Here is a 17,587-nt window from a genome sequence, read left to right on the forward strand (position 1 = left end):
TTCCCAGCCCTTTGCATGTAAAAAGAAAGAAAGAAAGAAAGAAAGAAAGAAGAAAGCAAAAAGCAAAGTGCAAAATTATTTGAAAGTTCTTTTTGCCCCATTCATTCCTATGATCTTACAGTTATGAAGGAGGATACTGGGGGGGGGATGGGGGGATGGAGGACTTCTAATTTCTGTGTTATCCCTCTTTCAAAATCATCATCATTATTTCATCATCATCTCCATCAGTTTCCCACCCTTTCCCCCAAATCCGAGACTCAGAGTGGGCTAAAAATATAATATTAAAAATCCTCTTGAGATGCAAATGGACTTTAAATTCCCTAGACTTTGCAAGTCTCCCTATTGCCGCATGGCCAGAAGGAGGAGGAGCTGGCCTGCACAAAATATAACCTCCTCAGTATACCATCTTTACTAAGGACTGAAACAACATCCAGGCATCTGACTAACATCTCCAGTTGGTTTATTTCTTCTTCTCCTGTTTGCTTTGTGACAGTTTGCCTGATGATGAAGAAGCCCATGGAGCTTTGAAAGCTTGCAACAAGTATATTGTGCATTTGGGTTGGCCAATAAAGGTCTCACCGATGGATTTTTGCTTGCAATATTAAAAAAACAGTATGACTTTAGCACCATTATCCCTCACTTTGCAAAAAACATTCCCCCTTCACTCATCACTTCCCTTTCTGTAAAGGGAATCTTGTAGCACCTTTGAGACTTTTGAGACAACCTTTGAGTCTCAAAAGTGCTACAGAAGATCCCTTTACATACTCATTTTCCAGAATAACTCGGCTAGACAGTCTTTGACTTCCAGTTCCCCTTTCTGTATTTCTGCCTCCTTCTTTCTCTTCACCCCTCCCCTTTCTCTCTCTCTCTATAGCAATAGCAAGTACATTCCTATGCCACTTATCCGTGTACTTAAGCGCCCCTTCAGCGGTTTACAAGTGTAAAAGTGTAAGCTATTTGCCCCCAACAATGTGGGTACTTGTTTTAGCAACCTTGGAAGGATGCAAGCCTGAGTCAGGCTTGAGCCCCTGGCTGGTATTGAACTCGCAACCTTATGGTTTGTGAGTAGTGGCTGCAACACAGGCATTTAACCACTGCAGCACCAAGGCTCTCTCTATATATCCCCCTCCACCCATTTTTTTAAAATGAGGAGCCCTACCAGCCCCTAGAAGAAGAAGAAAAGGCCAATAAACTGAATAAACAGTGGCTGTAACCCTTAGAATTTACCACCCTCCCTTCCCTATGAACCAGCAGGTACCACAACTGACCACCAGGGGTCAGTGTGGCATTGTGGCTATTGCCCTGTAATTCCCATAGTGTCCACTAGAGGGCAAGGTCCCTCCCCTGGTTTTTTAAGTTAGGGGTCCAGACTCAGGAATGTCTTTATCATAAGGGAATCGATGGAAAGGGGGAAGAGAAAAAGGAAGGGAAAGAGGGAGGAAAAGAGGGAGGGAGAGGTGGGCTGGGGGGGCCCTTCCTCTCCCCTCCCCTCCCTTGCCCCCTCCCCTCTCCTTTCTCTTGCATCATTGTTCCTCTCCCTCAAAAGCAGGCCTGACCCATCCCAGCTGCAAGGGGGACAGGACCTAGCAAGCCAGGCGAGGAGGGTGATTAATGGAGGTCCCATTCTCCCCCTGACAGGTCCAGCCCGACAGCTGCCGCATGTTGCTTTCGAGAGTGGGGCCCCTGTCTGTCAGGGGAAGGCCTCCTCCCAACTCACCAAGGCCAGGAGCTGGGCAGAACTGTCAGAAGATGGGCAGCAGGCAGATGGAGGAGGAGAGGAGGAGGAGGAGGAGGAGGAGGAGGAAGAGAGTGGAAATCCACACCAAAAAAGTTCCTTTTCTGGACTACAACTCCCACAATCTCCCACCCAACCTGGGGGTTGGAGGAGGTCTGCGCTGAGTGATGGATTATAGGAGCTGTAGTCTCAGACAAGATGAACTTCTTCTACTGAGCCTAGAATGAAGCATTTAGGATGGAGAAAGTTGACCAGGGATATGTTTCGTAGAATCCTAGGGTTGGAAGAGAGACCACCTGGGCACTGGCATCACTCAGGTTGACATCACCCATTGAAGTAACCCATGGGGTCCCCTCCCCATTGACCTCCTCTCATACCACACCATACCGAATCCTTAGTCATGACTTTTGTATTAAAGTCAAGGATCATAATTCTCATATATCACTGATAATAATGGTAATTGTTGTGGCGCAAAGGACCAGCAAATCTACAATTATACCTTTAAATTACAATATGATACACACCGCAAAATTAGGTTAACACATACATAATGAGAGAGTGGGACTTGCTCAAAGTCGCCCACTGGGTTTCCTTGGCTGGGCAGGGATCTGAACCCTGGTCTTCGGAGTCACAGGAGATTATCACATGAGGAAAGGATAGGGATGGGATTGCTCCCCCATCCTTATCTCAGCTTTGGGATAAGGCCTATGAAAGGCTTTCAGATCACAGTACTATTGTCCCATCATTGAAGCGGCATTGCATTAACGCGAACTCCCGTTAAGGCAAAATGTCGGGCAATGCTGCTTCAATGACAGGACAATGCCAGGATCTGTGCGACGTCATTTGAAAGTCAAGTGATTGCGGTCAATCGCACTTTCCGGATGGAATAATGTCAGGATAAGTGTGACGTATGAAAATCTTGCGATTGCACTCGTGATTGAATGGGAAAAGGATGGGACAAGGTCATTTCGTCCTGTTTTATAATCTCGGTAGTCCAACCCAAACCACTACACCACAATATCCCACAGTATTCCTGATGCGAGAGTCAGTGTGGTGGACTGGCATGAATATTGGACTAGGGTTCTTGTGGGATTTATAATTTGTTGTGGCACCAGAGCTCTCTGACAGAGAAGGCACAAAATGTCATGAAACTACAACAACCAGAATTGCACAATATTGAGCCATGGCAGTTAAAGTGGTGTAAGATGGCATTAATTCTTCAATGTAGATCCAGCCTAGGACTCATGGGAGCCTACATACCAGGAGAAGACAATGGCAAAACCCCTTTGGCTGAGCAATTCTTGCCAAGAAAACCCTGAGACAGTTTTGCCTTATTTTTGCTGTTGTGTGCCTCCAAGTTGTTTTCTGACTTATGGCGACCCTAAGGGGAATGTATCACGGGGTTTTCTTTGTTCAGAGGGTTTTTTGCCTTTGCCTTCTTCTGAGGCTGAAAGTGTGTGACTTGCCCAAGGTCACCCAGGGAGTTTCCACAGCCGAGCAGAAATTCGAACCCTGGTCTCCAGGATCATAGTCCAAAGTTGAACCCACTACACCATGCAGCTCTCAGGTTTGCTTTAGGGTCACCAGAAGTCAGAAATGACTTGAAGACAGACAGCAGCAAGAAATGCCTCATTGTAAACCACCCTGAAATATATGAGGAAGGGAAATACATTGCAAATTTTGATGACTAAATAACTACATGGAGATCAGTTTATTCTGAAGAAGACAGAAATGGATGGAGGGTTCTCCCAGGTGAGTTTTTCATCATGTCATTTGCTCTGCTTTGTTCCTGTAATCTTCCTGGGGGATCCAGACAGTGGTGCCTTCCACGCGCAACGCTTCCAAGTTACAGACAAAATCTGTTAAGCAAACACAATAGCGCTGCCGCCGTGGCTTTCTCTTCCGAGAGCAAGAACCCTCCATCTGGAAGCAGCTGGAGAGGAAAGACATACCCTCCAGCATTTCACAGATGAAAACCAGGACTTGTGGGGCTGAGCAACATCATGGCATTGTCAAGATGGCAACAAGTATGGATGAGGAAAATTATACAGGCAAAGAGATGCTGCAGCTGTCTGATTTTGCTTGAGCCTCCTGGAAAAGGCAAGATTCCGCCTTTTATTGTCGTCTCCCCTTCACCCCCGTTGTGTTAATGGAGTAGGAATTACTTTTTCACTTTGAGCCAAATTTGCAGCAACTGGAGTATGGTGAGAACAAAAGGGAGAAGTGGGAGGAGGAGAGAGAGAGAAACTAGAATATTTAGAAGCAGGTGGAAACCTGGGATGACAGGAGAATAATTGGGACTGTCCCTGCAAACTGGGATAGTTGGAAAGTATGAAAAGAAAGAAGGGAAAGATAAGGCCAGGGGTGAGAAAAATGAACGTATGTGAAGTGTTAACTTGCAGAAGAGAGAAAGTGACTCCCCAGGATTTTAGGTCTACCATTCCAATTTTAATTGTCTTTCCTCCAGAGTTCAGAAATGTTATTCCTTTTGACTACAGCTCCTAAGTTTCCCAAGGCGACAGGACCAGAGGAGAATCTTGGGTTTGTTGTTTGTCGTTGTGTGCCTTAAAGCTATTTCTGACTTATGGTGATCCTAAGGTGAATCTATCATGGGGTTTTCTTGGCAAGTTTCTTCAGAGGGGGGTTGCCATTACCAGCCTCAGAGGCCAGTGAGTTTCCATGGAATGAACCCTGGTTTCCACAGTCATAGTTCAATGCTCAAATTCTTACACCACACTGGCTCACAAATCTTGGGAATTTGGGTACTGTAGTCCAAGAAAGGAACATTTCCCAGCTCTGATATCTGATGATTGCTTTGGCATGGCTTTACCTTGGTGTAAATTGTGTTGGGCAAGTGGTTGCATCTTCTCAACATTTGCACAAGGAAAGTGTCGTGTTGACCGTGGTGCAAACCCTTTAAACCTTTTGCACAAGCACTTGCACTTTTTGGGAGGCTCTTAGTAACAGGTAGAGAGAGTTGGATTGCCTTTCTGCACAATGGGAGAATGCATGGCCATGCCATCCATTGCAATATTGGTTGCTCAAAGGTGTGATCTAATTGCTCCATCAAAGCTACACTGGCATAGGATCATTTACACCTGTGCCCATAGTGGCTTTTCAGACTTCTGAGCATCTTGGTGAGGTGAGGTTCCCTTCTAGGTCCTGCTGGAGCAGCAAGATGTAGACTTTAAAGCTTTGAGAATCTCAGTTTTGTTATTTTACTTCATGCCCAAGGAGTCACCAAAATAGCTTTGTGGACAACTGGGGAGGACAGATGGATACAAAAAAGGGGGTTCGGCAGAGGCCGATTCTGCATCCAGTACATCTAGATAGCCATCATCCACAAGAAAGAAAAGTTTTAAGACTAAAAAAAAAGACAGGACTTCTGCTTCAAAAAGGCCAACTGGAATGCAGTATTTTGTTATACTTGGCCCTCCACATTTGCGGCTTTGACTTTTGCTGCTTTGAGTATATGTGGTTTTGATTAATATGTTCTCTCTATGAATCTCTAGGTCTTCCAACACAACTCCTCTAGAAATTAAGCATAGAGTTGTGTTGGAGCAACTAGAAGTTCCTTGAGAAACCACTTCTCTGGGCATTTATAGGTCCTCCTGCATGATTGTGTGATCAACTTCTGGCAGATGTTGACCATAAAGTTGCCCTGGAAGACCTGGAGATTCCTAGAGAGGTGTTCTCTTAGGTAAAAAGAAGTGTTTTTTTATTTGTGGTTTTTCATGGGAGTCCTTCACCTTTAATTCCTGCAAATGTGGAGGGACCACTGTAGAGGGCATAGGCCACTGGGCTGTTTAAAAATGTAATCCGTGAACCACAGCTGTGAAAAGTTACTCTTGAGGAGCTGAATCTGCAATTCCTGGTGTAGATCATGGTCCTATGTTGGTTGGGGGATTTCCCCACCCCAAAAGTAACAGCTCCAAACTCTGAAACAAGCAAACCAACACTGTTAAAAAAAAAAATTCAGACCTATGTTACCAATTTTATTGGGGCATTGTTAGAGATGATTTGCAATCTCCAGGTCACCCAAGAATCTTCTTTACCTTCTCTTCTACTTTTGGCAAATCTGCTCACCATCTCTTCCGCAGTCTTCAAATAACCACTATATGTCCTCTTCCTTTTGCCCTCCTTTGCCAGCAGCAAGCACTTGCCTGCCACACTGAATATCATTTTGTGTTTTGTGTTTGTCCTAGCTGTGGGCAATACCTGCAGGAGGGCATGTGTCCAGATGCGTGCCCAGACAGCGGGAGAGTGACAGCAGCCGAGACGCCCAAGCAGTTTCCCCTTCACCTCACCAGCCCTGCGTAGGAGGAGAGTGACAGGGCCCTTCTCTGGACCATCTTGCCCTCCTGTCTGCCTGGTTGTTCCGACAGGCTCGGCATCTTGTAAGGGGACCAAAGGGCAGGCGAGGTAGCCGCCCACGCCAAACCAGGTTTACATGGCAGCTGCAACAAGGCCGAATCAGGCGCTGTGACCCGTGCCCGTCTGGGGCAGCGTCGGGAACCTTTCTGGTGTCCACCTACAAGACTGTCTGGAGAAAGATTGAGGGTTCCGACTCAAGTGTTACAATGGCTTCCTCAAATTCCCAGATCTGTGGCTCTCTGCCACATGGAGGTACTGCCTATTGGAGTATTGCATCAATGTTTGTGTCTATGGAATTGGGAGAAAGGGAGGTTGACTTCCTTATAGCTGCATTGATGATTTCTATGGTCATTTGGTCAGTGTGAGTGTAAAGAGGCCACTCCCTATCTCCTCCTACTCTCTACTAAAGGTTAAGAGTTTTACCACTCTTGGTTCTAAGTCTCTTCTCTTTCCTGCCTTGGTCCAAGATGGATGCAGCCACAAGACTGTCTCTCTAAGGATGTTTTTCTTCTTACTTGCATCCATGAGAATCAGCTATAGGGACTCCTCTGATTGCCTACTTTCCTAAATGCTAGATGAATTCTCTGTAACGATAAAGTACTGTAAGTCTTATTTTTACCTTACCAATGTATCTTGTTTATTTCCCGGAAGCACAAATATATGCATACTGCTGGATCATACTGCTGCCCCACTTAATATATCAACTACCAAATTTTACTACTACATTCCAACACCACCATCATGTAACTCTTACCTGCCCAGTCAAGCCTTGGTGTCTGAACTGTTTGGCTGTTCCAGGTCTAACAAAAGAAATAAGGAAGGTGTGGCTGTGTCTTCATTTTCCCTTCCCTCTCTCAGGATTTGAGTTGTGAATGGCCATCACACACACGCTTCAAGCCTGCATGTGTCTGTTGTGTGCCTTCAAGTCATTTCCAGCTTATGATAACCCTAAGGTGAACCTATGATGGGGTTTTATTGGCAAGATTTGTTCAGCAGAGGTTTGCCATTGCCTTCCCCCTGAGGCTGAGAGGATGTGGCTTGCTTTAAAGTCACCCAGTGAGTTTCATGGCCAAGCTGACCCTCTGCATTTTCCTAGGCTCCCTGTTTCCAAACTGCAAAAATGGTGAGGTTTTCAAATACTATTCGTACTGTGAGATGTATTCTGCATAAAATTCACTAACCAGGGCTAGAATTCGATTGGGGAGTTGCACCTTCCTAAGCTCACTAATGTCTGCAGGAAATAGATTTTGAACAATTACACAACTTCTGTATTCAGCAAGGGGCTGCTGCCACAATGTAGGTGAGCCATCAAAAAGACCAGCGTGCAACAGGACCTGATGTGTAACAGGTCCAATTCCCCTTGTCAGGATTCTCTGACACTTAAGAAGCAAGGGTGTTTTTTTTTTAAAACCACTTTTTAATGTTTTACGAATATATTTCCCATCCCTACCCAAAAGGTCTTGGTGCAAATGAGAATTTTAGCGGATGCAGATTCTTTCAGCACAGAAGAGACAGGGAACATCTACCAAATGATATAACCCCACCCGATCCAACTGTTAAAAGTAAAGGAAGAATCTGTGAATACCTTCCTTTGCAGTTGTTTGGTCTAGAGTGGTTCAAGATAGTATAATAAATATAAGAAATACACTGGGATAGAAGAGGGAGAATAGGAATCTTATTTCAGCCTAAAAGAGGTAGAGAAGTAGTCCTTGAGAAGAAAGGCAAGATGATTTATCTCCAAGAGGAAAAGACTGAGAGTGGGGGGGGGGGGGTGTGACACAGTGTGGCATAGTGGTTTGAGCCCTGGACTTTTACTCTGGAGACCAGGGTTTGATTCCCTGCTCAGCCATGAAGCACACTGGGCAACCTGAGGCAAGTCACACTCTCTCAGCCCCCAGAGAAGGCAATGGCAAACCTCCTCTGAACAAATCTTGTCAAGAAAACCACATGATAGAGCCTATCATGATAGACCTTAGGGTCACCATAAATCAGAAACGACTTGAAGGCACCCAACACCCAACACTCCTCCAACCACGCCCAGGTGCATCTGCACTTTGTTTGTGACTCTCACCACTAGTGCAGTTTGCTATCAGGGTTGAAACCAATAAAAAGGCTCATCAGAATAATCTAGAGTATGTACACGGAGCTAAAAGAAACAGGGCGCCTGCTGCCCAGCACATTTTGTATGCTCTCTTGGGGTCATCTGTTGTTGTTGTTGCTGTTGCCTGAACTGTAAAGGTGCTATCCAAGATGCCAAACTTATTTTGGGGTATATTTATTTTACTTATTTGGGGGTGTAGCACTTTTCTGAGCCAATAAAATCCCCTTTTTAAAAAAAGTTCCAACTAAAACAGTGGTGCAGTATATACCGCCAACAAGTGGCCTACCGGCACCAATTCTAGGGTTAGGGACCATGCGGCAACTGCACGGTCCCTAACCCTAGAACATACGGGCAGCATAACAATGGCGGCATCCTGTCTACACGGGTGCTGCCATTGTTAAGTAAGCACTGCATGGCATCCGCACATCGCCACACATCACTTACATAAGGTGCACTTGTTACGTCTGCCCTGCTGTGGAAAAAGGACCCACCTTTCCTCTGGAAGGAAGCCGCGCACTTTGGTGGCTGTGGCTTCCCTCTGGAGGAAAGTAGGCAGCTGGCAGGCTGCCCTTTTCAGGCAGTCTGGCCCAGGCCAGTGATTCCCAAACACTGACCCTCCAGATGTTTGGGACTTCAATTCCCAGAAGCCCCAGCCAACTTGGTCAACAGTCAGGAATTCTGGGACCTGCCGTCCCTAACATCTGGTGGACCAAAGTTTGGGAACTACTGAACTAAAATATGGAGGGAATTCACCCCCGTCAGCCCCCACCGATGTACCCCTGTGCACTGGCATGGAAGCTAGCATCTTGCCATTGACTGCCACTGAGTCCTAAGAGTCTAAGACTGAACCCAGAGCCGGTGGAAGTGTCCACTTGACCTCTGACCTCCACTTTTCTGCCCCTCTCCGTGCCCACTGCCACTGTATGCATATGCTTCGATCTGGAGATGCAGCACCACAACATGTTTGGCCAAGCTTGGCATCACTCCTGGATGCAAACTGACAGCCGTGCTGTTCTGAGTCTTCCTGGCATTTTTGTGGCTCTTTGCACCCATCCTGCATAGACATGTGCTAGAGAGGGCTGCTAGAGGCATGTGTGGGGTGTTTGCTCCCTCCTCATATGCCAAGCATAGGCAAGATGACATGGGCATTTAGGAGAACACATGACAGGGTGTTGCATAGATGGCTTACTGTCTCAGCAGGGAAGGGGGGCACCTATGAGTCTGAGCCCCTGACCTGATTCAAGATACGTTAGGCAGTGCTTCTGTTGCGCCACAGCAAGATAAAAGCACTTTGCATATGCCCAGGGGCACTAAGGCTCTTCCTAGTGCGCTGCAGTTCTGGATGCTGGCAGCAGGAACGGGTTCGTTGAGGGCTAAACCTTGATGGCTCCATACCTAGAAGAAGATTCGTAGCTGGGCTCCAGCAGAGCTTGGAAAAGTTCATTTTATTTTTGGAATACAGCTTCCAGAATGATGGTGGTCCAAGTGGAAAGCAGCTGTTCTGATCTCTGCCAAAGCCTAGCATGGACTTTACAGCAGGGTGACCAGATGTCATAAGTGCAAAGGAGGACCAGGCACCGCAAAATGGAGGCCATTCAAGAAACGTCAGACATGACCAAATAAAAGCTAAAAAGACGCCTAGAAATATACAGTCGGCCCTTCTTATACATGGATTTTTTATACACGGATTTAAGTATACACGGTTTGAAAATGTTCCAAAAAAGTACAGTATAAATTTACCTTGATGTTCCATTTTTTATTAGGGACACCATTTTGCTCTGTCATTATACTTAATGGGACTTGAGCATACACGGATTTTGTTATACACGGGGGATCTTGGAACCAAACCCCAGCGTATAACAAGGATCCACTGTACATCCATGCTTCTTAGTCGTGCACTCAACAGAGGACATTTTGAAATCCCTCCTGGACAGAAAGATGACATGGAGGGCATGTCCTGGAAAAGGAGGATGTTGGGTGACCCTGACTTTAAAGAACTCCATGCTTCTCTTTAGTTCATCTTTCCTGCCATCAGCCTTGCCCGAAGCAACAGGCGTTTGGGAAAGCTTCACATCTCTCCCTTTGTCAGGCCACAACTTTTCAAACTCTCTGGAAAGAAGGGGGAAAGGAAGAAGAAGAAAGAAGCCGAGGGATTTTGGTTATGGGGCCTCTTTGATTAATTCCCTGGTCATTTGTAAACCACTTCCCCTCCTCCTCCTCCTTTTCCTTCCTTGGGGCCCCAAGCAAGCAAGCAGAGCTAGACAGCAAGGGAGAGAAGGGCCCAAACCCACACCCGCCCATTAGGCTGGCCAGCCCTGGGAGGAGGAGGGTGCAGGGACCCCAAAGGCTGCCTCATTAGCCAGGGCTTCTTCCAAGTGTGGAGACAGGAGGAGAAAATGTGACCTAATTGGGGAGTGACCCCAGCTGACCCCTGGCTCCCAGCCAAACGGCTGCGCTGGCTGAGCTAATGGGCTCCGCTCTCCCCCCCCCCCCCCCCCCCTGTGGGTCCCCCCCCCCCCCCCCCCCCCCCCCCTTGGCACCCATCATTTTCAGCCGAGCTGATGATGATGATGATGAAGAGGAAGAAGCGGTTCCATTGTTTGGTTGGCTATTTCGATTGCTGGTTTTGAGATCCCAATCTTCCCCCAGCTCATTTCTTTTGGCTGATAGTAGATGAATTCCTCTCGCTCACTTGCTCTCTTTCTGTACAATTTACCTGACGCTGCAAACTTTAATTCACCCAAATGGGCCAGCATGGCCTAGTGTTTTGAGCATTGAGCTAGGGCACCGTGGAAGACCAGGGTTTGATTCCCGCTCAACCATGTAACACACTGGGTGACCTTGGACAAGTCACACACTCTCAGCCTTTTAAGGATGGCAATGGCAAACCCACTCTGAAGAAACTTGCCAAGGAAACCCCATGATAGGTTTGCCTTAGGGTCGCCATAATTCGGAAACGACTTCAAGACACACAACATCAACAACAGGTGGATTCCTCTTTCTCTCTTTCTGTGAATTGTTTTTCCTACCCCCTCCTAACTGTTCAAACTTTAAGGCTCAACCCAAATTTCACTGACATTCAAACGGTTGTGAAGCTACATTTTTGGAACACAACAGCAACCAAACCAAGGAAACACTGAACGGAAATTTCAAGGGGAGCCACAAAACAGATCATCTACGTTCCCAAAATAAATATTCAATGTGTGTGTGTGCAGAATCTTTACAATCATCACATACTGATGCATTGTTGTGTCAGAGCCGTGTTTCAAAAACCAGGGCTGTTTATTACCATCTGTGTTGTTAGCAGGATTTTAGAAACAACACTAAAGCAATGTATAGGTGGAGACTTCGTGAGTGAAAAATTCCTGTGTGGGAATCTGGATGGTTCTGTTAATGATCCCAGCATGTCTTGAGATGATGGTAATTGGAATGGATCCATTTTCTTAAGGGCACCCCTTGAAGGTATAGATAGAAATTGTCTTCCACCATTAAGCCTATACATACACTTACACACATTGGAGGAATGAAAAAGACACACCAAAGCAAAAAAAAAAACAACAACAACAACAAAAAAAAACAAAAAAAAATTGCTTTGTGTCTATAATTGGGCAGCATTAATTTTTAGAGTAATTATTTCACTATTTATTTGCATTTGGTAATTCCGATATTCCCTAATACCCCCTCCCTTATTTGCCAGGCTTTGCTCCCCATCCTAGTTGGGCCCCCTAACATTGTCATCTTGGCTCTGCTGATTCGTTTGCTCATGTTCCCATTCCCAAAATAACTTCTCAAGTCCTTGTCTGGCTCCAACAACTGACAAGGTATCTGGACGTGGCAGGAGACAGGCCCGGAACGCATAGGTGGCAGGGGGAAGGGAAGGGAGATGGAGAGCGACGGTGGAGGTTGCATGTATACATGCATGTGTGGGGTTGGGCAGAGCCCAAACCTGTCATTGGTATGCTTGGGACACGCCTGCCTGCTTGATGTGAACCAAGTTGAGTGTTGGGAGATTGTGCCACTCGGAGGAGAGCGGCTGCTGGCATGGCAGATCTCCTAGTCGCCCCCACCGCACCCCGCCTTGCCCTTACAAAGTCTCACCCGGCAAAATCCCCTTTGGGGGCTGTTTACTTAAATGCATGTATGTCTCTGGGGCTGGGAGGGGGGCAGGAGGAGTCCTTAATTAGATCCCTGGTACACAGGACAGACAGGGCCCTGGGGTGCTTGTAGCTCCACACACTGTCACAACCCATCATGTAGCAAGCAAGGTTTGCTGATCCAACTGCCTGGGCTCAGCAGGAGGAGGAGGAGGAGGAGATGCCAGCCACGCAAGGTCGGGGTGGAAAGTGCCAGGCTTGGCAATTCTGGGGCAGAGAAAGGAGGAAACAGCCAAGCCAAGCAATAATGGGGTGCAACCCTCCACCCACAGCCCAGGGGTTACTGCTTTTGGGGTAAGGGATAGGGTACGCGTGTGGGGTAACCCACCCTTTGCTTCATCTGAAGTACTGCGGAATGTTTTTGTCTTAAGAATTTATTTTCTCCCAAACATTTTGGGACAGGTTGCTGTGATTTTTGTCTGTTTTAATGCTAGGCCTTGGCCCCTGAGCATGTCATATTGAGGAGGGAGCAAGCTTGTTTTCTGTTGCTCCAGAGAACAGGACCGGGAGCAATGGATGCATGCTACAGGAAAACAGATTCCAGCTTAACATTAGGAGGAACTTCCTGACAGTAAGGGCTGTTTGACAGTGGAACACACTCCCTCAGAGTGTGGTGGAGTCTCCTTCTTTGGAGGTCTTTAAGCAGAGGCTGGATGGCCATCTGTCAATGGGAATGCTTTGATTGAGAGTTCCTGGACTGGATGACCCTTGGGGTCTCTTCCAGCTCTATGATTCTATGATTCATGTGCGGAGTCCCTTTCTCTCCTCTGAATCACTCCAAATAGCTGTAGTAGGATGAAGGAATGGAGCTTCCAAGTGCAGTCGCATGGGGTTTGGAAACACTTTTCACGTTTCTTCAAACTTTAAGTCAGTGTGCCTTGTTCTCTTTCAGGTTGGCTTTTAGGCCACATTAAAACCATCTCTAGCATAAGTCCCTATGTTGGGAGAAAGGTGGGATATAAGTGGATGATGATGATGATAATAATAATAACAATAACAACAATAACAACAACAACAACAACGAGTTTGTTTGGTTTTGGAGTGCAACTTCCAGACCCCTTCTCCCCATGGGAGACTTTCCCAAAGATTGTCCCAGGAGCATGGGCATCCTGAGGGTGGGGTATTTACACCAATAATCCAAAATGCCCACCATGGCAGAATCACACTGGGCAACTGAAATGTGCAGCTGTCCTTTTTGTGTGGCAGGGTTGTCACTAATAAAGTGCAGGGAGTGCAGACTATATTGGATGACACACTGGGGTGTGTACATATGGTGGGGTGGTACACCTGGTGGGATTGGCGCAGCTACTGGGTGAATAAAAAGGGCATCACCTCCCTTTCTGGCTCACCCAGCAGCCATGCCAGGGGCCGCAGCACCATCTCTCCAGCAGCAGTCTAGCCGGAAGGCAGGGAAGCAAAACTATGGGAGGACAGGTGGGTCAGGCCACTGCCACCATAAGCCTCACATCCCTTTCTGGGCACCCGCACTGGGAGACACCAATCGTAGTGATGCCACTGGTGTGCAGACAACTACTCACAATTTCCCTTACATCCAATAATTTTTAGCATCTTCTCCAATTATTCTCCCCACACCCAAAGATGTTGCACATGTACATGAGATCCTACTATCCTCCTCTTCTTTTAGACATTCATAATCTAAAATTATCTGTTGAGTATCTGAAGGTTACCTTTCTGGACCATGTTGGCTATCCTTGGAGTTGTCTCCCCCCCCTAAAAAAATAACTTTCTCAAGCTGTATCCCAGACTTTACATACGAAAAGAACTGCAATTCCCTTGTAGGTCTGCCCTGGTGATGATAAGAGATTCAGTGTTTTTTTCAAAGGAGGTAGAGGTGAAATAAAGAAAGAACAGACCAATCTGCACAAGAACTTCTATAATCAACAATGTCCAACAGTAAAATTCCACCAACAAAGCTAAGAAACTCTCGGATCAAAAAAACAAAAACCAAAAGGAAAAAACAAAACAAGAAACCTCTGTTAAAGCTGCAAAAGACCACATTTCATTTCCCCCCCATTTTCTTTTTGTTTTCCTGCAATACAGGAAAGCTTGACCACGTTCCCCCAGTCTAACACACGAAGTCCTGCCTCTTCTGGCGTTCCACTAAATGTCACACACGATACACTGCTTCTCAAAATCCACCGGATGTGGCCATTTAGGAATTCACAGTCACAAATTTCTCCCCGTATGGAGGGTACAAAAAATACTGGAGAACCTCCTGCCCTCCACTGTCCCCAGCATCCCCACCTCCACCCAATCTTCTTGGTATTGTCAGATGGAGAAGGACAGACATTTTGTTTGGCTTTCTTCTTCTTCTAGCAACTAAACAAATAAAGGGCTCCCAAAATGGCCACCAATGAATAAACAAACAAGTGAACTTCTTCCAAAGACTGAGTCCAAACGGTGGATTCCACAGTTGCCCAAGAGTCTCCCCAATATAAATACTGGCAGAGAAATGACCTCCATGTTGTATCCCACAGAATGAGGCAGTGCGGGAGAAAAGGGATCATTGTTAAAGACTCATGTTGGGGTAGATGGAAGTGACCGGCAAGGAAATGAAAATGCATCCAGGGCGGAGATGGAGGTGGTAAGACCAAGGTGACCAGATGTCCTCTTTTTCCAGGACATGTCCTATGTTTCAGCCTTCTGTCCTAGGAAGAATTTCAACATGTCCACCATTTTGAGCATGACTAAGAAGGTTGGATGTATATTAACGTTTTCAGCTTTTGTTTTGTAATGTCCGACATTTTTCTTGAATGCCCTACATGTTGTGGTGCCTTGACCTCCTTTGTGGTTAGGATATCTGGTCACCCAGGGTAAGACAGAAACCTTCACTCCTTTCTCAGTGGAATTTAATTTGAAGGATGAAAGAGGTTCACAAGGACAGGCACATGGTTTGGAGCATACCAGACCTGTGGCAGTTTGCATGTTTATGGATGAGGGGGGATGGCTGGTGGAGAGGAGGCAACCGAGCAATGGAGAACCTGACCTTGCATTTATTAATCCTTCTAGGAGTCTCAAGAAGATAACAGGAATAAGGAGAAAGGAAATATCATGGAGCCCAAAGTAAACTTGGCAGGGTACTGAAGCTGTGTAAACCTTCAAAAAATTTCAGATTTCAAGTTTGAAATGTCAGGTTTGAGGGGCACATGAAAGCAGGGAGGAGGAAAGAAAAAAATCCTAACTCTTGCTAAATAGTTGTTGCTTTGAAAGGCAGTAACATTAAGATCAAACCATACAGCCTTGAGTTTAAATTCAGCATCCCCCCAGCCACCACCATTTTTATCCTGACAAAATATCTCTAACCATAACAGCATGGAATTTTTGTTACGCCGTGGGTGCGGCGGAACAAAACGAGACAGACAAGAAAGTAAATGTCCGTTATTGCAAGGATATTTGCAGGTGAAGATTGAAGACCCCAGATTTTTGTTTTTCACCTGTTCCTAAATTCATTTGGGCTCGCAGGCACAGATAGGTAAGGAACCCTTCCGGAGCAGCAAAAGCTTAGCTCTCTTTCCGAGTGCCGAAACCGTAAAACAAGAGCTGAGAGCAGCCACGACGGACTCCAGAAAACCCCACCAATTTGGGGTGAGGAGAAGGGAGGGGGCACAGCCCTTTTCTTTAACTTGCGGGGGTCACATTGTCTCCATTAAGCTCTCTCTGGTTGGACAGGGAGCAGGTTCGGGCAGGGAGTCATGTCCTCCATTCTGTCCATCATAGCCAGGCCAGAATCCACTGAAAGGGGAAGGCCACTGAGAGGTACAAAAGGTCCATGCCTCCGTTACATTGGCAGATGAGGGTCCAAGTTCCAGTGGCCCTTCTGCGCGAGGGAGGGTGGCCCAGGCCGCTGTGCGTTGACCCCGTGTGTGCCGCCTCGGGGTGGGCGAGAGGGACGTGGGGTGGTGTCGGTGTCCCGTCTGCCCTCCCCTGTCTGTGCTGAGTTCTCCCCTCCCCAACTAGGGGGGCTGAAGAAGCAGCCGGAGGGAGCTCTGCTGTCCCCCCCCCTCATACTTTGTAGTAGATGTTGGCGGGGCTCTGCGGGGGCATTTCCTGGACAATGTAGACGGGGTGCCCGTAGTCTCCGCTCACCTTCTCGTAGTGGGGGCAGAAGGCGCTGTCTGAAGTCCTGAGCGGGATGATGATATCGCTGGGCTCAGAGCCGTTGTTGTTGCCCCCACCACCCCCACCGCCCCGCTTGGGGCTGGTCAGGGTGCTGAGTGACAGAGGTGGATGATGGGATTCACTGTGCTTGGCCCGGCGGTGGCGGTAGCACAGGGCCCCCGTCACGGCGGCCGCCACCAGAAGGACAAAGGCTGCTCCCCCGGCGGCACCTGCAATGATGGGCACATTGGACTGTGGCAGGGGGCCATTCTCGCCCCCCACCTTCCCAGTGGTGTTTCCGGTTGGGGGTCCTGATGTGGTGGGGGAGAAAAAGAGGCATGTTTAGAAGAAGCATCCTAGATGACCAGTTTCCCTGCTTGAACATTCATGTTAGATACACGTCACCCATCCTCCCATCCCAGTTACTGGGTACATCACTTGCCCAAAAAGAGACAAACAATATCTTGAGTTACAAATAACACAGTCACCTGTAACAAATTAAACTGTCAAGTTATGTTTTAAAAGTATCATAAGGGAAACTCAAACTGCATCCACACTGCTGAAATAATTTGGTTTGACACCAGTTTAACTGTCATGGATCAATGCTATGGAATTCAGAGAACTGTAGTTTGTCGTGGGACCACAGCAGAGCTCAAAGTGGTGTCAAGCCAGATATTTTTGGGAATGCAGATGCAGCCAAGGTAGTTTTTTTATCCCCACCCTTTGCAAAGGACAGAGCATTCTCACAAGAGAGATAAAAAGATAAGAGCCTTCTCAGTGGTTTCCCCCAAGGGAAGTTGGAATGGCCCCCTTTTTTGCTATCCTCCATCAGCAGGCAAAGATTTGGTTATTCCAAGAGGTTTATTAAGGAAAGGTCTTTTCAAGTATTGTTTTAAATGGTTTTTAAATAGCTTTTAATCCTGTTTGCATGTAGGTTTTAAATTGTTGGAATAATGGTGTAATTATATTTTCATGCTGAGTTTTGACGATATTGCAATTTATTTTAATTTGGAAGTTGCCTTGAATTCCAATCTTAGTGAAAAGGTGTGGTATAAATAATAATAATAATAATAATAATAATAATAATAATAATAATAATAATAA

At 46.6% G+C, this 17,587-nt stretch overlaps 1 protein-coding gene across 4 annotated transcripts in view; it reads right to left on the reverse strand.

Moving 5' to 3' along the window:
* Nucleotides 1-14,243: 14,243 nt before the first annotated feature.
* EFNB3 (ephrin B3) overlaps nucleotides 14,244-17,587 on the reverse strand; it is a 74,145-nt gene continuing 70,801 nt past the window's right edge. For all 4 annotated transcript variants that reach the window (XM_042476814.1, XM_042476815.1, XM_042476813.1 and 1 more), the window contains one exon: nucleotides 14,244-16,794. In XM_042476814.1, coding sequence (XP_042332748.1) covers nucleotides 16,388-16,794 — 407 coding nt within the window. In that variant the 3' untranslated portion in view covers nucleotides 14,244-16,387. The remainder of the gene's footprint in view (nucleotides 16,795-17,587) is intronic.

This window comes from Sceloporus undulatus, chromosome 6, assembly GCF_019175285.1.
Source record: "Sceloporus undulatus isolate JIND9_A2432 ecotype Alabama chromosome 6, SceUnd_v1.1, whole genome shotgun sequence".
Classification (NCBI taxonomy): Eukaryota; Metazoa; Chordata; class Lepidosauria; order Squamata; family Phrynosomatidae; genus Sceloporus; species Sceloporus undulatus.